This window comes from Bubalus kerabau, chromosome 8, assembly GCF_029407905.1.
Source record: "Bubalus kerabau isolate K-KA32 ecotype Philippines breed swamp buffalo chromosome 8, PCC_UOA_SB_1v2, whole genome shotgun sequence".
Taxonomy (NCBI): domain Eukaryota; kingdom Metazoa; phylum Chordata; class Mammalia; order Artiodactyla; family Bovidae; genus Bubalus; species Bubalus kerabau.
Genome location: NC_073631.1, coordinates 85535668 through 85558679, shown reverse-complemented (window position 1 = coordinate 85558679; position 23012 = coordinate 85535668). Strand labels below are relative to the sequence as shown.

At 42.9% G+C, this 23012-nt stretch overlaps 1 protein-coding gene across 1 annotated transcript in view; it reads right to left on the bottom strand.

The window, feature by feature from the left end:
* The window catches only part of AMPH (amphiphysin), a 219148-nt gene extending 209885 nt beyond the window's left edge, over positions 1-9263 (bottom strand). Inside the window, exon 1 of the mRNA XM_055590769.1 lies at positions 9098-9263. Within this exon, the coding sequence (XP_055446744.1) occupies positions 9098-9166 (69 nt within the window). The 5' untranslated portion in view covers positions 9167-9263. The remainder of the gene's footprint in view (positions 1-9097) is intronic.
* Positions 9264-23012: the final 13749 nt, after the last annotated feature.

Sequence of the window (23012 nt, the reverse complement as noted above, 5' to 3'; positions counted from 1 at the left end):
TTTAAGTTGTACTGGTTCATAAACAAGCTGACTTTTAAAGTATGATTTATGGAAAACACACACAATATGCTATGTTGCAAAGGATAATGATAACTTTGTATAAAGTTAAAATCTCAGTCCCTACAGTTCTGATTCTCTATTGTACTTGTTCCTGGGGAAAGAAGGATGATGCATATAAGCATGCTTATGTGTAAAAAAAATGAAGAAGGAAACCTTACTCTCAAGAATGCCCTCAAAATTATTATTTTTTTTAAAAATATAAATTTATTTATTTTAATTGGAGTCTAATTACTTTACAATATTGTATTGGTTTTGCCATTCTGTCAGTTCATAATACAGCCAGAGAAAATTATCTTAGTAGAAGCAAAAGTATACGTCGTACAATGTAGAACTGGACAACAAAGTCTTCAGATGATCTTAAAAGAGGAAACCCTGTAAGTGTCTCAGAGACTCAGTCTCTAAAGAGTCCTCAAATGTAAACATGGTCATATAAGCTACTCTTCCACAGACAAGGCTCTGGTCCCAGGTAAATTCTCCTGATGAGAGCAAGGTATTTCTTCTCGCATTCAATCTGCATAAATAAAATAAACAGAGGAACATGCTCACCAGTAAAGGCACACGCAAGCACCATTTATAGGTCTCCCTTTGAGAACAAACCTAAATGTGGGCATCCGGAAAGCAACAATTAAAAAAAAAACAACCCCACAAAGTCACATAATTTGGCATGCAAGGAGACTACATTGCTTTTCTTGCCATATCACACAATCAACATTGGGCTGAACCACAGGATTCTACCAATATCTGTTTGACCTATAAAACAAAGAATTTAGCACAGTTCACTGTAGAGGAAAGCAACTCTGAATATTCATTGGAAGGGCTGATGCTGAAGCTTCAATACTTTAGCCACCTGATGTGAAGATCCAATTCACTGGAAAAGACCCTGATGCTTGGAAAGATTAAAGGCAAAAGGAAAAAGGGGCATCAGAGAATGCGATGGGTAGATAGTATCACCAACTCAATCCACATGAATTTGAGCAAACTTCAGGAGAAAGTGAGGAATAAGGGAGCCTGGTGTGCTGCAATCCATGGGGTGGCAAAGAGTTAGACATTACTTAACGACTGAACAACAACAAAACCTAATATTTATGGAGTTCCATCCATCTTCGGAACTCTTAAAGTTAATTTTATTTTATACACTATCTTCACAAAATGACAGTTCAAATGGCTGTGATATACAGTGAAAACTTTATCATAATTCCACAAAAGTCAGAGAAATAATAATGCAGGTGGATGCTTTCAGGCAATGTGTTTGCAGAGGTGGAAAGTAAACTAGCAAGAAAACACAATGTCAAATAATACATCATCGCTGCATACATACAATTCACAATACATTTGGTCCTTCCCCTCAAGCATCTACAATTTACTTGGGAAGATACAATGCATGAAAAAAAACTGCACCTAAGACTATTATGTAACAATCACTCATGGCAGATAAACTAGCACAAAGATTATCGAACAGTTCATGTCCTTAGAGTTTATACAATGTAACTCTCTTATTGGGCTTCCCTCATAGCTCAGTTGGTCGCCTGCAATGCAAGTGACCCTTGTTCCATTTCTGGGTCAGGAAGATCCGCTGGAGAAGGGATAGGCTACCCACTCCAGTATTCTTGGGAACACTGGAGGGAAGCCTTTGTGGCTCAGCTGGTAAAGAGTCTGCATGCAATGAGGGAGACCTGGGTTCTCTCCCTGGGTTGGGAAGATCCCCTGGAGAAGGGAAGGGTTACCCACTCCAGTATTCTGGCCTGGAGAATTCCATGGACTATAATTTCATGGACTGAGCAACTTTCACTTTGCTCTCACTCTTATTAATACTAAAATCTAATGCTGAAAGAGGCTAATATTATAACATACCAAAAGCCTCCCTCCTCACTAGAGTCACATTAAAAAAATGTTTGAATGCATGCTCAGTTGCTTCAGTCAGGTCAGACTCTTTTCAACCCTATGGACTGTCTGTTGCCTGCCAAGCTCCTCGGTCCATGGGGATTCTCCAGGCAAGAACACTGGAGTGGGTTGCCATTTCCTCCTCCAGGGGATCTTCCCGATCCAGGGACTGAACCCACATCTCACGTCCTGAATTAGCAGGTGGGTTCTTTACCACTAGTGCCATCTGGGAAGCCACAGTTTTAATCTTAAAAAATGTTTGAACTACACCACTGACTTAAATATTGCATAGAGGTCAAGGAGGGTTAAGACCAAATAAATGTCACTGGATTTCACAAATGAATAAAGATGGACAAAAAAATCCCAGAGGGATTAAATACTTAAGTAAAAAAGGCCTCTGAAAAAAAAATCAGACTGACTGTATTATTTACATCTGTTTCCTCCCAAGACCCTTGCAAAAAAAATGACAACAAAGGAATAAAAAAAGGTATGAACGTACATGGATAAAAAGAGGAGAGGCATTACTAGTGGATGAGAGAGCGCAATAAATTTTACAGAAGCAAAACAGTAGACACAAGAATGGAAACAACTCAGCCGAATAGAGACAACTACTTTCTAGAAGTGCCTGTTTAGGCAACCCATGAAAAAGCAGCCAATTCTCACTAGTCACAAACACATTCCAGCTTAGAACCTGGATCCACCAAGAACTGCAAAAAGTGAGGATAAAGCACAACACTGACAATGGGGAACAGTTTGAAAGCCTAGGATTATAGAATAGATGGGCCTTCAAGTCCCTTCCTCAACCCCAACACTGGCGAGGAAAGACCCAGGATGACAGCTGCATAGCAGGCTAAGAAAAAAATCAGCCCAGCTTACAGTAAAAGGGCAGACACGACAAATTGAGGGGATTGGGGGACAGGGTCCTCCAGTAGGAGAACATAATTGCATTATATGATTTTATTGAACCCTTGATAATAATTGTTGTTGTTGTTCAGTCACTCAGTCATGTCTGACTCTTTGCAGCCCCATGGACTGCGGCACCACAGGCTTCCCTGTCCTTCACCATCTCCCGGAGCTTGCTCAAACTCATGTCCATTGGGTCACTGATGCCATCCAACCACCTTATCCTCTGTTGTCCCCTTCTCCTCCTCCCTTCAATCTTTCCCAGCATCAGGGTCTTTTCCAATGAGTTGGCTCTTTCCCATCAGGTGGCCATAGTATTGGAACTTCAGTTTCAGCATCAGTCCTTCCAGTGAATATTCAGGATTGACTTTCTTTAGGATTGACTGGTTTGATCTCCTTACTGTCCAAGGGACTCTCAAGAGTCTTCTCCAACATCACAGTTCAAAAGCATCAATTTTTCGGTGCTCAGGCTTCTTTATGGTCCAACTCTCACATCCATACATGATTACTGGAAAACCATAGCTTTGACTATACAGACCTTTGATACAATATTGGTAGGCATTTAACAGATCTGATGAAGCAAGAACAAACAATTCTATACAGCTCATAGAGAAATAAGCAAACAGAAATAAGGCTATGATTACCTCTAGGAAAACAAAAAACTACATGAAAAACCTAATCTTCTGATAAGGCTTCATAAAAATTTTAAACTTCATTTCATCAAAGGTCACCATTAAGAAAGTAAAAACTCAAGCCACTTTCTGGGAGAACACATTCACAGAATATCTATCTGAGAAAGGACTCATATACTAAATATATAAAGAACTTCTACAAGTCAATAAGGAAACAACAAGCAACCCAAATAAAACACAGACTTGAACAGACACTTTGCAAAAGAAGATATCAAAATAACCAATATGTACAATAAAAGGTGTTCATCAGGAAAATGATGGTAAAGGAATTTAAAATGTATGAACATAAAAAAAAGACAAGGTTGAGAGTTATCTGGTATGATAGAAATGTTCTGCGTGATAGCTATACAGAGATCCATATACACAAAAATCCATGAAGGCTGAATAGTTAAGATGTGTGTGTTATAGTCAACAAACACTATACTTTCTTTTGATCTTATCAAGTAGGCTTTTTAAAGCTTTTTCATTTTACATTGGAGTACTGTTGATTAAGAACATTGTGTTAGTTTCAGCTGTACGATAAAGGGATTCAGTTATACATGTACACATATCTATTCTTTTCCATAGTCTACCATTGGAAAAATATAATCTTCAGCAATCAACTATTTTTGCTATATTATTAGGGGATATGGAAGTAGAGGGAAGAATGTATGAGAGCTAAATCTTTACCTATTTCACCAAATATGAAAGGATAGATTCAGAAGTAGTTTTAAGTATAATTTGAGAGGCACTGTGATTAATAAGAGCTGCCTCTGGGGAAACAAGATTGGTGGTAGAGGAGAGAAGAGACAGGGGACTGATATTTTTCATAATAAGCCTTTTACTAATATTTTATTTTTTTAACTGTGGATGTATTAATTTGATAGGAAATTTTAAATGAATATTAAATTATAAATTACTAACTATGTGATTATTTACACAAACATGGGACAGGGAAGCTTTTTAATTACACCTCAGTGGACACCTTCTATTTTGCCAGCCCAGCACCCATTCCCTTTTCTGTCCTCTGATTCTCCCTCCTCCAAGAGCACCGCATATGGTCTAGGGGACATTTCTTCATCCCAGCTTCCATAGAAGCCTGTGACTAAGGCCCAATCCAACTCATGGCCCTGGCCCTTGGCCAGAGATTTCTTTCTTCCAGGGTGAGGAACAAGCCCCAATTTGGGCTGGTGAGGGCTATCGTGAGTTATCCATAAATAGTGACATGCTCTTGCCTAGAGCTGCTGGCAGCCATCTTGCCACCAAAAGAGAAGAACCTGCCCAAGAATGGGGCTGCAGAGATGAGAGGTAGGGAGAAAACACCTGAGCCCTGATGTCTGTGGTTGAATCCCTGCTTCCATGCAGGCCTGATATGTGTCCACCCCTGCCCCTTTCCTAATTATAAGAGGCAGTACCATGTAATCAAGAACCACTGGACTGCTTGGGTTCAAACTTCAGCTTTACTGCATACTGTGTGACCTTGGGCATGTAACTTAATCTCTTCCTCATCTATAAAACAGGGATATAATAGTACCTAACCGCATGGAATTAAATGAGTTAACATATATAACAGAAACATGTACATATATTTTTAAATACACATATATAATAATATATATATGTTCATAGTTTAATAAAAGTACATATTGTATTTGTACTCATTAAATCACTGCAGATGGTGACTGCAGCCATGGAATTAAAAGACGCTTACTCCTTGGAAGGAAAGTTATGACCAACCTAGACAGCATATTCAAAAGCAGAGACATTACTTTGCCAACAAAGGTCCATCTAGTCAAGGCTATGGTTTTTCCTGTGGTCATGTATGGATGTGAGAGTTGGACTGTGAAGAAAGCTGAGCGCCGAAGAATTGATGCTTTTGAACTGTGGTATTGGAGAAGACTCCTGAGAGTCCCTTGGATTGCAAGATCCAACCAGTCCATTCTAAAGGAGATCAGCCCTGGGTGTTCTTTGGAAGGAATGGTGCTAAAGCTGAAACTCCAGGGATTGGGGGCAGGAGGAAAAGGGGACGACAGAGGATGAGATGGCTGGATGGCATCACCAACTCAATGGACGTGAGTTTGAGTGAACTCCGGGAGTTGGTGATGGATAGGGAGGCCTGGCGTGCTGCGATTTATGGGGTTGCAAAGAGTTGGACACAACTGAGCGACTGAACTGAACTGAACTGAAATTTATATGTGCAAGAACCATATTTTTATTTTTAGTAATTAAATCCTTTTTTTTCCTTTAGCCAGTTTGAACTGAGTTTTCTCACATTTACAAGTGGCAGGATCCTAAGTAATTCAACATCCAAAAGAGGAAACCACACAAAATCAATTGATAGATTTAAGCAAATACAAAATAAATAAATAAACATAATACAAACATAAATAGGCTCCATAGCAGAAAAAAAATGCTCAAAAGTTAAAAAGTAAACAGAAAAGGAAGAAATAATATTTGTAACCTTTAGAATTGATAAAGTTTCTGCCCTTACAAATAAAAGATGGAGATTTTATACAAAATGGGCAAAACTATACAAACAAAATTCACAGATTAAAAAACCCAATGCAAAAAATGTTAGACCTTTAAAAAATAAAACCAAGAAAAAGAATAGCAAGAGTTTTTTCCAATTATGTATCTGAAGAATGTTTTAAATTTTAGTACCTGCTATTGGCAAAGTCTCACAGATTGCTGGTGAGAATGTAAATTGATTCAACCTTTCAGAAAGGCAATCTAACTATGATAAAAAATAAGCATAACTTTAACAGAATAATTCTTCTAGGAATTTATTTAAGGAGACACTTGAATGTGTACCAACATTTCCCCTGTAAGTTTTCTCACTTACTCACATTCATATTCAGAAACAATGGAAATTGAATGTCCAAAAATAGGGGAGTCACTAAAATGCATACATTCCAATACTGTTCAGTCACTTAAAATCATAATGGAAAATATGAACATCTACTGAAGAATGTTCATGATTATTAAATGAAATAAACAGATTACAAAATCATATAGGATGGATCTGTTTTAGTTGTATAAATACATACACATACAAGAGGAAAATATCTACTGGGTCACACATCAAATGATTGTGAGTCTCTGGGTGGTAGAATTTATGAGTGTTCTAATTTGTTGGTGGGTTTTTTTTCCCCCTTATATGTGTATTTCACTTTTTTTTCCTCCAAAGAAACTTTACAGACTTTCAATTTAAAAATCTATATTAAATTCATAGAAAGCCATAAGTTACCTGAAAGAGTAGTTTGTCATGCATTTGGAGGAAAAATGCATGCAAGCTGTTAGGTGGATCAAAAATGATGAGAAAGTGAGAGAGTGGACTCTCTTTTGAGGAAATTTGTGGTAAAAACCAGGAGCAAAGGGTCTCAAGAACATACGTGGCACATAGTTACTACAACAGAGCATCTGGAGAAGAGCAGGAGACTGAAGATGCAGAAAGAAGGCACCACTGGAGATGTCTACTGAACCCATCAATAGCAGCACACTTCGTTTTCCATTGTCCAGGGGCTACTGTTTGGGCTTGGCTGGACTGCTTTACCTGGATTTCTACATGCTCTTTTCCCATACGCCGAACAGGCTCAATAGGAGGGGCAGAACTTACCCAGGGCCAGAACCCACTCTCTCAGCTTCTTGGCGTCTTAATCTTCTAAACTAGGTACAACAGGCACTTTTCATCAGCAGCTTTCCCCAGCAGGACACCTGAAGCCCTGCTCAAAGCTTCCCTAGACCACTGTGATCAACCACCAGCCACAACCGCAATCATAACACACACTTGACCTTAGTAATGCAACAGTGAGTTTTCAACAATTCATAAGGGCTTGCGTGCTAAGTCAGATTACATTTTCTTTTCAGTTATTTCTGGCATATTAACAGCTGGTGACCTAGATTAAGAAATAATTTAATATGTCAAAAGGCAGACTGTATCACTAAATTCCTTCATAGATGGAAAGTGGATTCAATGAAAAGCTTCAGACCCAAAATTCAAGTAATTACTTGGAAGGAGGGAGAGGGTGGGGTGGAATATCTACCAGTGGATAAAATGAAGTATGGAAAAATGATGACAAAACCTAACCAGGTTCCCGGCAGATTCTGGCTACGTTCTGGACAAGTAGCCAGGGACTGGAAGCAGGCAGGAAGCCTTGCTAATTCAGCAGCTAGAGGAGTGGCAGAAGGATCACTGTTGGTTCAGGATAAGCTTGGGTAGATATTAAAAGAAATACAATCCTCTTACTGCATTGAGAGCCTGGATGTGTGAAGGGAGGGACTGAAGGCAGCCACCAAGCCTCAGGGAACACAGAGAGGCAAAGGGATCAGTGCCCCCCTTCCGCTCAGTTCCTGGCCTAGAGTGGGAATTGGAGGGCAGTCTAAGTCAGGGTCTGCAGAGGGAAATTCACTGCCACAGTGAGCAACGCGGCAAATCTGATTTCCAGTAAAACAGGAAACCGCTAAACACCCAGAATCCCAGGGACAGAAAATACTTCCACGTGAAAGAGAACACAGTTCAACGGACACAAACGACGGGGCTTATTAGCTGGTGTCAATTTCAAGCACAGTGCTTAACATACAATATGAATGTCCTCTGCAAGGGACACAAATGAAGACCTCAGTGCTGGCAAGGTCTTGATGACAAGCAGTAGGCAAGGCAAGCCAGGCAAGCCCAGTGCACGGAACAGTATCTCCCCAAGTGTTGGGCGCTGGCTGGGCTTGACGTGGACCTGCCATTCATTTGTACCCATCTCTCGGAGAGAAAAATAATTGACTGTGACCAATCTTGAGGGGCTTGTGAAACACCAGGGAACCCAACTGGACTTCTTCTTCTTTTTTTTTTTTTTTTTTTGCAACATGGGCTTTTTTTTTTTTAATGCAGTAAAACGCCCTCCTCTATGCATAAATGTGCAGAGAATTGTTAGGTTCAGGTCATATTTATCGTTGACCTTCCAGAGAAGGGCACTGGCGTTAAAAGGGATACACGTGTAACAGAGACCCCTCAGAAAAAGAAATAAAAAGCAAAGAAAGAGAAAGAAGTTGTGTATCTAGATCTCGGTTTTGAACTTCAGGGTTCACTTCACTGCACTGTATTAAAGCGGTTGGGTTTGAGCGGTCAGCCCTCTTGATCCAAACAGATTTGAGAAGTGTAGCTTCTGTGCGAAATCGCTCGTGCCTGCTGCACCCAAGTAGCCAGAAATCCCGCCGGAGGAACGACAGCGCCGCAAGCTCCCGCCGGGACCCGAAAGCCGCCTGCGGGAGCGCGGGGAGCTGGCGCCGGGAGGGAGATGCGCTCCGCTCCGGGAGCCGCAGGCGACCCGCCGCACCTGCCTCAGCTCGTGCCCGGCGCCCGCCCAGCCGCGCAGGGGGAGAGGGAGCCGGGAGACCCGGGCCCACCCCGCGCCTTCGGAAACTGGGTCTGCGCGCCCACGACTGCCGGGTGCCGCCTTGCTGCAGTGGCTGCGGAGGAGGGCAGGGCGTCCCCGCGACCCCGGCCCCGGCCCGGCCTCCTGCGCTCCCCCGGCCAACGCGGCCCTGCCTGCCCGCGTCCCCGCCAACCCGGCCCGCCGCGCGCTTCTGACCTTTTCTTGCGCGCGGTTGAGTCGCTTCTGGACGTTCTTGGCGAAGATGCCCGTCTTGATGTCGGCCATGGCTGCGGGTGCGCGGAGGCTGCGAGGAGCGGAGCGGGCGGCGAGGAGGAGCGGGAGACGAGGAGGAGGAGGAGCAGGAGGAGAGGGAGAGGCGGCGAAGAGCCGCCGAGCGCCAGGAGGGGTGAGGGAGGGGCGCGCCGGCGGGGACCCGCTTAAAGCGACAGAGCGGAGGCGGGACACGCTGGCCCTGGCTGTGACCCGGGGCGGGGTGGCGAGCGAAAGAGAGTCAAAAAGCCCAGAGAGTGCCCACAGTGATGGAAGAGGAGGTCTGGTGTAGAAAGGAAAGGAAGCCTGCAGCGACCCCAAGGCCCTCAGCAGCTCCCGGTTCTTTTAAGGAGGAGTTCGTGGTAGGGGAGGATGTGGGGGGCCCCAATTCTCTCCAGCAAAAAAAAAAGAAAGAAAGAAGGAAAAAAGGGTTGGAGATAGGAGAACCCCAGGAATGTGGAACTGGAGCAACTCTGGGATGGAGGGGATTGGGCTGGTCTCCCAGAAGGACCAACTGGACCACCGAGGGCAGAAGGCGCACCCCTGGATTATCTGTGTGTTCAGGAACACACTCTCGCCTCTGGCAACCTTAACAGGGATTCACCATCCTTAGTACACTTAGCAAGAGTAAGCTTAATAGGGATAAACTTATCCTAGATGTACCTCGAGCTCTTGAAGTCTCTGCAGGAAGGTCCAACTATTGCTATTCATTTCTTTCTGAGAGTGTGAGGAGAGTAAGGCACGCGGGGCTCGCAAACAAGCCAGAAGAGAATCAGGCACCAGGAATTCTGTGAGTTCCAGAGAGCATCTCACTGCACCTCTAGAGTAAACAGTTAGGTTGGCAGCACCCATGAACTGCCCCCCTGGATATCCACTCCTGGGGTAGTCCCCTCACCTTGATTCTAGAAGGCCCTGTGACCTGGCTTTCACTAATAAGATAGGTATAAGTACACTGTACCAATTCCAGGCCTACACCTTGAGAAACCAGGCAGGTTTTGCTCCTACTGTGTTACCCTGTAAAGCTTCAGCTACCCTGCTGTAAAAAGGCCCTTGGAGTTCAGTTCAGTCACTCAGTCGTGTCCGACTCTTTGCAACCCCATGAGTCGCAGCTCGCCAGGCCTCCCTGTCCATCACCAACTCCCAGAGTTTGCCCAAACTCATGTCCATTGAGTCGGTGATGCTATCTAACCATCTCATCTTCTGTCGGTCCCTTCTCCTCCTGCCTTCAATCTTTCCCAACATCGGGGTCTTTTCAAATGAGTCAGCCCTTTGCATCAGGTGGCCAAAATATTGGAGTTTCAGCTTCAATGAAACACCAATGAACACCCAGGACTGATTTCCTTTAGGATGGACTGGTTGGATCTCCTTGCACCCTGTAAAGCTTCAGATACCCTGCTATAAAAAGGCCATTGGAGAGACTCCATGGAAAGAGAGAAGCCCTGAGATTACTTGGACAGGGAGCAAAACCCAAATGCCCCTGCATCTCAGCTGAGACCAGCCTCCTGGAGACACACTGGCTGAAAGCAGCCACACAAGAAGTCATAAGCAAGACCAGAAAAAGAACTGCCTGGCCAATCCTAGCCAAGAATGTGGAATGGTGAGCAAAAAAAAAAAAAAAAAAAAGATAGTGGGTTTGTTACTGAATGCCAGTTGCTGTGGCTGACACACAGCAGGGCCAAGCAAACCAAAATGTCAGAGTTTGCAGCAGAGAAAGGTTTACTGCAGGGTCACGGAAGGAGAGTGGTAGGTGACTCAGGAGAAGGGTGGGTGACTCGTGATCCCCTAAATCCTCAACTCTTTGAAGGAGTTTCAGCAAAACATTTTAAAGGCAAGGTGAAGGAGCAGCATGGGTGATTGTTGCAAACTTCTTAGTGTCAGAATCCTTTGTTCTTGCAGCTGTCCCTGGAGTTCAATTCAGGGTGGTCCTGTAAACTTCCAACTAGACAAATGTTTTTCTCTGTTCTGCGATTTTTTAATATTTATATAAATGCAAAAGTGACCCTTAAAGGTCAGAGCCTTGAGAATGGTCTATCCTGTACATTTCAGGCTATAGGCAACATTCTTAACATTAAGAAAGAACAGTAGAATACAAATTTTAGAAGAAACAGATTCAGTATGGAGTCAGATTTGTTCTTCCCAATTACAGTTATAAGCCACTAATTTTTGGGATGGTTTGTTACTGAAATACCTATTCACTTGGTTCTTGTTTCCTTAGGCTTCCTATTTATCCCAGCTTGCCTGGGAATGAAGGACTTTCCAGGACATAGGACTTTCAGTGCTAAAACCAGGAAAGACCTAGGTAAACTGCTTGAGTTGATCTCCCTGTTTCCAACATCTCAATGAAATAGGTGTTTAACTTCAGAGCAAAGTAAGAGAAACTTGATTCTTCTTTTGGTTAGTATTCAATAGAAAAGGCCACTCAGAAGTTAGGAATTTTGAGTCAGTGTCTTCTGAATCTTAGCTTTGCCTCCGAATGTTGGAATATACCAGAATGTTCTGGAGTATATCAGTCCATGCATGCTCAATGGCTTCAGTCTTGTCTGACTCTTTGTGACGCTCATCAGGCTCCTCTGCCCATGGATTTTTCCAGGCAAAAATACTGGTGTAGGTTGCCATTTCCTACTTCAGGGGATCGTCTCAACCTAGGGATTGAACTCCCATCTCCTGCATCTTAGGCAGACTCTTTAGCTGAGCCATCAGGGAAGCCCATGGTTACTCATACTCTGAACACCAGAGTCCCCTTGGCTCCCTTGATGGGCCTGGCTACAGCCCCCATTATAGCTGCCACTGCTTTCTCTTTGATAAGTCAAGGGACAGAGTTCCAAGCAATGAGTTTACTTTTTCTCACTTCCTTAGAGGCCAAGCTATCAGATCCCACTCTCCCAGCCTTTGTCTCTCTTGGCAGTTACTCCCCCACCTAGATAAACACAATGAATATCTTTTGAAATAAAATTGCAAATGGTTAACTTTTCTTATCATTCACATGCCCAAATCTAAATCTGTAGTGTGGGTGGAAAGGCAAACTTGTTACTTCTTGATAATTCTATTTGGAATACATGCTGAGCATATTTTAAAAATTGTCATGTGCATACTGTTATCAAATCAACCAGTATCCATTTTCAGGTTGCCCTGTGGCTCTTTCTAGCCACTCTGGAATATTGAGGAAGCATTTTGGGTGATACTTGATTGGTGCGTTATAAATATTTGCTGGGAAAAAAAATGCAAGCATGCATGAGACTAGTTCATGAGGATCTATTCTTAGCTATTTCTTTTCCTATTTCTGTAATAATGCTACTGGAACATGGGTGGAGGGAAAGGCACTCAAACTATGCAGTTATCTTTTTCCTTGGGATAATTTTTTTTAAATTATAAGTATAGTTGATTTGTAATATTGTATTCGTTTCAGGTGTACGGAAAAGTCATTCAGTTACACACACGTGCGCATGCACACACACACATGCACTCTTTTTCATATTCTTTTCCATTATGGTTTACCTCTGGATATTGAATATAGTTCTCTGTGCTATATGGTAGGTCCTTATTGTTGACCTATTTTATATATGTGTTTCTGTTAATCCCAAACCCCTACTTTGTCCCTCCCTCCCCCTCTCCCCTTTGGTAACCAAAAGCTTATTTTCTATGTCTGTGCATCTATTTTCTTTTTGTATATAAGTTCATTTGTATCATTCTTTTAGATTCCACATAAGAGTGATATCATGTGATATCTGTCTTTCTCTGTCTGGCTCACTTCACTTACTATGATTTTTAAACATTGTTATGCCATACAGTGGAGTCTTTTTTATACAAAACCTTATGAAAGACTCAAATATATTAACCAGATGCATCGTCTTGGGGTGCAAAGAATATTGAGTGCCCAGAGCTCCACCCATTAGGCAGTTTCTTTATTCCTTATGACTGTCTTTTATAAAAAATATTTATTTATCTATTTTTTTATTTACAGGTCTTAGTTGCGGCATGTGGGATCTAGATCCCTAACCAGAGATGGAAACCAGCCCCCCTGCATTGGAAGCCCAGAGTCTGAGCCACTGGACCGCCAAGCAAGTCCCTCCCTGTGGCTGTCTTCAAGGAAGACCCATAGAGTTACAGACTTCCCAGGTGGCGCTAGTGCCAATGCAGGAGACAAAGAGACCAGAGTTCTATCCCTGAGCCAGGAAGATCCAGGTCAGGAAGATCTGGAAGATCCCCTGGAAGAGGGCATGGCAATCCACTCTTACCTGGAAAATTCCATGGACAGAGGAGCCTGTCAGGCTACAGTCCATGGGGCTGCAAAGAGTTAGACATGACTGAGCAACTGAGAACAATAACACAACCTAGAGTTTTGTAATTCCCAGTACACAGCAGAAGTTCATGAGATGAGCAGTCTTAGCAGCACCTTCCATCTCTAAAATTGCAGGATCCATACTTTTGTGTATGTTTCCTTCATCTCCAACACCACTGGGACTTCCCAGCAATATTCCTTGCTTGCTTGTGCCTGTTCCTCATAGTGACAGACATTTTTCTCCTTGGTCAGTCAAGGAAAAAATGTTTCTTGCACTCCCCACTATGTGCAGGCTTATGTACAGTCTTGTCGACTTCTTATGATACCATATTTCTCCAGATGCTATCTTGTTCGCATAGTTTGTTCACAAGATTACTGAAGGGAAAGCTAGGGAAGAGATCTAGTCATCTGTTAACTACTTATTCTTCATTTCTACTTCTTTGATCTATGGAAAGAGCCAACACAACAGGCAAAATATTCTGTGATCAAAAGTGTGCTTTTGAAAAGTGTGCTTGGGCTGGAGGTGAGTAGAGCATGGGGATGCCTGGTATACGGTTAGTGTCAAGACAAAACCGGCCTCCTGCAGAGAGCTCTTTCCTGCCTAAAGCTGCTTCCTGCCATGTGCTGTGCTAAGTTGTGTCCCACCCTGCACCACCCCATGGACTGTAGCCCGACAGCCTCCTCTGTCCATGGGATTTCCCAGGCAAGAATACTGGAGCTGGTTGCCATTTCCTCCTCCAGAGGATCTTCCCACGCCAGGAATCGAACTCCAGTCTCCTGCGTCTCCTGGATTGGCAGGCGGATTCTTTACCACTGATCTACTCAGCTACTTACAGGATGTTAAATTATAATATGCTTAATGATTATTCAGGTTCATAAACAGCATCACAGCTACAACCCCAGATCTTCATGTGAACAAGGCAGAATTCCTGAATTAATTCTAACTTCCAATCCACCTTCCTTTCTTCTAAATTGCATTTCAAGTTGGTTGATAAGTTAAAAAGACAATTGTGACAGGTTTGGGTAATTTGGACAACAGACTGGTTCCAAATAGGAAAAGGAATACGTCAAGGCTGTATATTGTCACCCTGCTTATTTAACTTCTATGCAGAGTACATCATGAGAAACGCTGGGCTGGAAGAAGCACAAGCTGGAATCAAGATTGCCGGGAGAAATATCAATAACCTCAGATATGCAGATGACACCACCCTTATGGCAGAAAGTGAAGAGGAACTCAAAAGCCTCTTGATGAAAGTGAAAGTGGAGAGTGAAAAAGTTGTCTTAAAGCTCAACATTCAGAAACTAAGATCATGGCATCTGGTCCCATCACTTCATGGGAAATAGATGGGGAAACAGTGGAAACAGTGTCAGACTTTATTTTTGGGGGCTCCAAAATCACTGCAGATGGTGACTGCAGCCATGAAATTAAAAGACGCTTACTCCTTGGAAGGAAAGTTATGACCAACCTAGATAGCATATTCAAAAGCAGAGACATTACTTTGCCAACAAAAATTCGTCTAGTCAAGGCTATGGTTTTTCCAGTGGTCATGTACGGATGTGAGAGTTGGACTATGAAGAAGGCTGAGCACCAAAGAATTGATGCTTTTGAACTACGGTGTTGGAGACGACTCTTGAGAGTCCCTTGGACTGCAAGGAGATCCAACCAGTCCATTCTGAAGGAGACCAGTCCTGGGTATTCATTGGAAGGACGGATGCTGAGGCCGAAACTCCAGTACTTTGGAGTTTCATGTGAAGAGTTGACTCATTGGAAAAGACCCTGATGCTGGGAGAGATTGGGGGCAGGAGGAGAAGGGGACGACAGAGGATGAGATGGCTGGATGGCATCACTGACTCGATGGACATGAGTTTGGGTGAACTCAGGGAGTTGGTGATAGACAGGGAGGCCTGGTGTGCTGCGATTCATGGGGTCACAAAGAGTTGGACATGACTGAGCAACTGAACTGAATTGAAATGAACTGGATAATTTGGAATAGGCCAAGAATTACTAATGTATTATCACAAAAGTCAGTTTCCAGATGTTTTGGTGGTACAGATATCCTAACCTATCTGTATATCAGGTAGTTCACTTTAGACCCTTAGAGAAGGAGCTTTCTAGATCATGTGCTTAATGTGTTTAGCTATTTATTAACACTCATAAGAGTGAAAATATATGCTATATATTCTAATTAGCTACAACTATTCTGTGTCATTTTATAGATAATTAAGAAGCCATTCCATTTAAACATTTGATTGAACCTAACAGGACTTTTGTCATACCCAAATTATTGACTAGTGCTTACTCTTACCTCTTTGTTTAAAGACTAAGACTTAGACTAAAGACTAATACTAAGACTATTTTCCTCTCACAAATGTTAAAAGAGCAGTGAAAGGAGGATGTACTGTATATTTTTTTTTGACTGATTGTTTTGTGCATGTCAGGTGAAAATATTCAACTCTTCAAATTATGCCAGTTATTTACATTTTTAGTTCCACATATATTTTATTACTAAATTTTGCCTCAATGACTGTCCTTTCCTTTCCTAATTTAAACAAGTCTAAAAATAAAGACTTCCTAACTCTATAAATAATGCATCACTAATGTATCCCAAAATACCACATAAGAGGCAAGAGCTTGGTTTTAATAGGTGAACCACTGGGCACCAAAGAAAACAATAACATTGTATTAAACTGTCTAGTAACTTTAAAGTATTCTGCACCATGTTTGATGCTTTTATGCAAAATATATGAAAAACAGCTTCTATACACCAAAACAAATTGCTTGAACATCACTTAATAGCTTACAAGCCAACTGAGAGGTCAAGGAGCAAAATAGAATAGAAATTCTAATTAGCTGTGACTCATTCTGAAGAAAGGAACAAGTCCCTGCAAATATTTTAAGCTATTTTCTATCCACAAATAAGCTATAAAAATTCCCTGTGCACTCTGGGAAATGGCACATTTGTCTGGACTACCAAGAACATCCTCTTAATTGCATATATAGCTGGACTGTTTTACTGGGAAGTTTCCAGCTTGGACAAACCTCAGCTTTGTAACAGTGATCTACTTTAAAACCTCTTTAACAAATGCTTAATTTTTATCATATATTGGCTAGAGACTTATTAACTGGTTCAAGAAATTCATTTTTTATTAAATTCATCCATATTTATGTTACATGAGTATAGCTATTCACATGTGCCTGTCTTTGGTTGCATGGCTGCTCCCCCAACTCAGCCCATCTTTTGCCAGCACCCCCTACACACACATACCTCTCTCCAAACTGCTCCTGGAGCTGTGGCTGCTGACATAGTAGAGGTATTATCTTGGGTCATAAGATTCCTCACTACAGTGACCCTCCACTCCAAGCCCACACTTCAACCAAAAAAAAGTGAAATTGCTCAGTCTTATCCGACTCTTTGTGACCCCATGGACTGTAGCCTACCAGGATCCTCCGTCCATGGGATTTTCCAGTTAAGAGTACTGGAGTGGGTTGCCATTTCTTTCTCCACCCCTGGCTAATGAAGCCAGTCCATGGTCATGGTCTGATTTTATGTGCTAGTAGCTTGGACTATGCAACATGTCCTCCCAACATCTGCCTCTTCCTCTAGAGTACAGCATGTTTCCTCTGCAGAGACCATACAACCTTCTGTCTCATTACCTAGCCCAAGCTTGGGCTGCTTACCACACAACAGACCACTAAATGGAGAGACAAGTCACTGGGGCAAGCAATAGCAACTTCATTTGGAAAGCCAGCAGACAGATAAGATGATGGACTAGTGCCCCAAAGAAACATCTTGCCCAAATTTGGATGGTAGTTTCTTTTACAGAACAAAGAGGGGAAGGTGATGAGGTAAAGTAAAAAAAAAAGATGGTAAGTTGGTGCAGATACTTCCTGGTTCTGACATTGTATTACTCTAGAGGGGATGTGTTAATTTCTTCTTTCCTGCTTTCATTTATAGGCAGTCTGGTCAGGATGTTTCCTGTGAGTTTGCATGCATGCTTAGTCACTTCAGTCATGTCCAACTCTTTGCAACTCTATGGACAATAGCCTGCCAGGCTCCTCTGTCCATGGGACCCAGGCAAGAATACTGAAGTGGGTTGCCATGCCCTCCTCCAAGGGATCTTCCTGACCCAGGGATTGAACCCGAGTCTCTAATGTTTCCTGCATTGGCAGGCAGGCTCTTTACCACTAGTGCCATTTGGGAAGCCCTGTGAGTTTAACAAAGATATTTTAGCTTAACACTAACGTATGGGAGGCAGAGTTCTCAGAGATGGGCCATGATGTATACTTTAAGCTACAGGCAATATGTATGCTCAGTTGCATCTGACTCTTTGTGACTCCATGAACTGTAACCCACCAGGCTCCTCTGTCCTTGGGATTTTCCAGGCAAGAATACTGGAGTGGGTTACCATTTCCTCCTCCAAGAGATCTTTCTGACTCAGGGATTGAGCCTGCATCTCTTATGTCTCCTGCATTGGCTGGTGGGTTCTTGACCACTAGCGCCACCTGGGAAGACTAGAGTAGTGTCCAAGGAATCAGAGAAGTTGTGTAGAGATGATAGTAGTTGTTCCTATTAGTATTGCTTTCCATGTTACTGCTGTAGGTCATGGTGGGACAGAGAGAGTGTGGCCTGGAGGGGGCTCAGAAGCTCCACACCCTCGCCCATATGTCTCGTCCTATGCATCTCCTCCATCTGGCAATTCCCAAGTTATACCCCTATAATAAACTGGGAATCTAGTAGGTGAAATGTTTCTCTGAGTTTTGTGTACTGCTCTAGCAAATTAATTAAGTCCCGGTAGGGGCATCATGGGAACCTCCAATTTATAGCCAGTTGGTAGGAAGCACAGGTAACAACCTGGACTTTGCCATGGGCATCTGAAGTGGAGGGTGGGACTGAGCCCTTGTATGGGATCTGGTGCTGACTCTGGGTGGACAGTGTCAGGACCAAGATGACTTGTAGGACACCCAGCTACATCATAAGAATTACTTGGCATGTTGAAACTACCCCCTGCCCCCAGCATTTGGTGGCCAGTAGTATTGAGATAGAAGAGAAACACACTAAAGGAGTTTTTTCTTTAGAGAGATAATTGAAGTCTTAGCCCCTGGTACCTGTTAATTTAACCTTATTTGAAAATGAGTTTCATTCCAAGAGTGTGTTTGTAAGTCTAATTTGTTTGCAAGTCCAACAAAAGTTAGCCTAGGTACCCAGCTAACACACCTGGCTATATAGTACTGTACTGTAATAGGTTTATAATACTTTTCACGCAAATAATATATACAGAAAAATAAAATAAAGGAAACAATTTTAATCTTAAAGTACAGTACCTTGAAAATTACAGTAGTACAGTATAACAGTTGGCACACAGGGGTTAGTACCCACGTTCATCTTTAAAAGTTCACAACTGGAAGGTTCATATGTAGGGGACTTACTGTAATTAAGATGCAAATTAAGATGAGGTCACACTGAAGAGGGTGGCCCTTTAATTCAATAGGACTGCAGTCTTTATTTTTTTAAAATAGAGAAGAGACTAGAAATCAGACCTACACTGAGGAGAATGCCAGGTGAAGACAAGACGCAGAGGGCCGAGGGCCATGTGATGATGGAGACAGGGGTGGGCCTTACACAGCTACATTCCAAGAATCACCAAGGTTTGCCAGCAGCTCCAGAAGCTCGGAGGCTGAGCATGGCCCCACTGACACCTGGATTGCAGACGTCCAGCTTCCAGAACTGAGGTTATAATTTCTGTTGTTTTTAGCTACCCAGTTCCTGTTACTTTGTTATAGCAGATCTAGGAAACTCATACAGAATCCAACCTCCTTCTTCAAAACAGCATGCATCTCCAAAAAAGTATTCCTCAATCCAAATCACTGACAAAGAGATTTCTAAAAACAAGATTTTCATTAGATGGAACAGCTCGTGCTCATCTGCTGCTTTCTTCTGAAACAATGTATTTTTGTAAGTGCATGATTTGTCTTTATTTTCCTTCTTAATTTAGAGAAAAGCAGTCGCTTTTGAGTGAACCTGTTACAGGTTGGGTTCTAAGGAAGCAGGGGGGTACTTTGGGGTGCAAATTAGAGATCAACTGCATCTGTGAAAGGCACAGGGAACGAGCAGAATTAGCAGAGGAGGAAGTTGGACACCCAGGCAAGCCTGGGGCTGTGTAGCAAGCACTGCCCGTAGACTGTCCCCATGCTGCTCACAGGGCCTGGACCATTACCCCAGTCACTGGAGGCCAGTGCCCCTAGGAGGGGTGTGGACTGGGGCCAGGCAGCTCTCTGCCAGGGAAGCCCACTTGGTAGGTCCTACTTGGGCAGCAGACGCTTCCTAGAGGGAGATCTGGACAGTAGTCCCAGGCCATCCCCTACTCTGTGGTTCAGGTGAAAAGCATCTTGAACGTGGTAGACACGTGTGCTTTGGTCCCTTCCAGACATCATCTGCTGTTTCTTCACCCTCCCATCATTTCCTGCCTCCCACCTTCAGATATTTCTGAAGCTGATCATCCTCCATAAGGCCCAGACTTTTACCTTTAAACATGGACCTTTTGACCATAACTGATGAAGTTAGTGGTCATCTGTGTTGTCAGGGCTCTCTGCTCTATAGCTACTGTTTTTTCATCTGTAATAAACAAGAAAGTTGAAGGTAGACATTCTGAGACTATGTAAATGCCTCATTTTGGGGGTCAAAATCTCCCTCCCTCAATTTGGTGTGCATAATGGTTTTTGCTTAAATTCATTTTTACTAAGATGGCTTTTTGGTTTTGGGGGTTTTTTGTTTGTTTTTTTGATGTGGACCATTTTTAAAGTCTTTATTGAATGTGTTACAATATTGCTTCTGCTTTATGCTTTTTTTTTTTCCCCCTCAGGGCATGTGGGATCTTAGTTCCCTAATCAGGGATGGAACCCACTCCCCCTGCATTGAAAGGCAAAGTCTTAAGAACAGGACCACCAGAGAAGTCCCTCTAAGATGGATTTTAAATGGCAATTTGCTACTTCTAATAGTGCTACTGTATTTGTCAATTGGTACTCCACTGTATGAAAGAATTGAAAGCTTTCCATTTCTTCCCATATCACTACAGATTTATTATCTACTGTCAATATGGATTTATTATTCTTTTGTTATTCATTCTTATTGATGCCCAAATTATTCCAGAGTTGGCCTGTAAAACCCCCTTCATTTTTTTTTTAATGTGGCCTCATCATTTTGGCTTCTCAAGTGGTGCTAGTGATAAAGAACCCACCTGCCAATGCAGAAGACATAAGAGACTTGGGTTTGATCCCTGAGTGGAGAAGATGCCCTGGCAGAGCACATGGCAACCCACTCCAGTATTCTTGCCTGGAGAATCCCATGAACAGAGGAGCCTAGCAGGCTACAGTCCATGGGGTTGCAAAGAGTTGGACATGACTGAGCATGCATGCATTCTTTTTTATATTATTTTCCATTATGGTTTATTATCAAACATTGAATATATTTCCTGTGCTATCCAGAAAGACTTTGTTGTTTATCCATTCTATATGTAATAGTTTGCATCTGCTGATTCCAAACTCCCGATTCTTCCCTCCCCCACTCCCTAGAGTACTCACTTTTTTTTTTAATTTTTTTTTTAATGTGGCCCATTTTAAAGTCTTGAATTTGTTACACTATTGCTTCTGTTTTATGTTTGGGTTTTTTGGCCGGGAGGCATGTTGGATCTTAGCTCCCCGACCAAGGATCAAACCCACACCACTTGCATTGGAAGGTGGAGTCTAAACCACTGGACCACCAAGGAAGTCCCTAGAGTGCTGCTCTTGATGGAGAGGACTGTGCCACTTCTGATGTCTCAGAAGTTTTAGGAAATTTTGTGGATTTAAGGGTTTCAGGGTTTTCAACCCAGGTGTTCTCATCCCATATGTTAGTGTCTGTTGTTTCCCAAACAAAAATCTAATCTTGGCATTGAACACCTACCATGACTGAGAGTTTAACCTCTGGAACCCTGCTACTCTGGTGATTGAGTCCTAGGAGTCATGGTTAGATTTCCTTGCACCCCCACTGCAGATTTTTTTTCCAGCTGTACCACAGCATGCCAGATCTTAGTTTCTTGACCAGGGATCGAATCCACACCTCCTGCAATGGAAGCTCAGAGTCTTAACCAATGGACTAACAAGGATTCCTGCAGATACTTTTCAGAGCCTCTTTGTAGTCTCATGGAACAACAGACTGGTTCCAAATAGGAAAAGGAGTACGTCAAGGCTGTATATTGTCACCCTGCTTATTTAACTTCTATGCAGAGTACATCATGAGAAACGCTGGACTGGAAGAAACACAAGCTGGAATCAAAATTGCCGGGAGAAATATCAGTAACCTCAGATATGCAGATGACACCACCCTTATGGCAGAAAGTGAAGAGGAACTCAAAAGCCTCTTGATGAAAGTGAAAGAGGACAGTGAAAAAGTTGGCTTAAAGCTCAACATTCAGAAAACTAAGATCATGGCATCTGGTCCCATCACTTCATGGGAAATAGATGGGGAAACAGTGGAAACAGTGTCAGACTTTATTTTGGGGGGCTCCAAAATCACTGCAGATGGTGACTGCAGCCATGAAATTAAAAAGACGCTTACTCCTTGGAAGGAAAGTTATGACCAACCTAGATAGCATGTTCAAAAGCAGAGACATTACTTTGCCAACAAAGGTTCATCTAGTCAAGGCTATGGTTTTTCCAGTGGTCATGTATGGATGTGAGAGTTGGACTGTGAAGAAAGCTGAGCGCCGAAGAATTGATGCTTTTGAACTGTGGTGTTGGAGAAGACACTTGAGAGTCCCATGAACTGCAAGGATATCCAACCAGTCCATTCTGAAGGAGATCAGCCCTGAGATTTCTTTGGAAGAAATGACGCTAAAGCTGAAACTCCAGTACTTTGGCTACCTCATGCGAAGAGTTGACTCATTGGAAAAGACTCTGATGCTGGGAGGGATTGGGGGCAGGAGGAGAAGGGGACAACAGAGGATGAGATTGCTGGATGGCATCACTGACTGGATGGATGCGAGTCTGACTGAACTCCAGGAGTTGGTGATGGACAGGGAGGCCTGGCGTGCTGCAGTTCATGGGGTTGCAAAGAGTCGGACACGACTGAGCGACTGAACTGAACTGAATTTGTAGTCTACAGAAGTGAAAGTGAAAGTGTAAGTGAAACTGTTAATCACTCAGTTGTGCCCAACTCTTTGTGTTCCCATGGACTGTAGCCCTCAGTTTCCTCTGTCCATGGAATTCTCCAGGCAAGAATACTGGAGTGGGTAGCCATTCCCTTCTCCATTCCCAATCCAGAGATTGAACCTAGGTCGCCTGCATTGCATTACTGCCTGAATCACCAGGGAAGCCCGCTTCCCTGGTAGCTCAGCTGGGAAAGAATCTGCCTGCAATGCAGGAGACCCCAGTTTGATTCCTGGATCAGGAAGATTCCCTGGAGAAGAGATAGGCTACCCACTCCACTATTCTTGGGCTTCCCTGGTGGCTCAGATGGTAAACATCCGCCTGCAATTCAGGAGACCTGGGTTTGATTACTGGTTTGGGAAGATCCCCTGGAGAAGCTCATGGCAACCCACTCCATT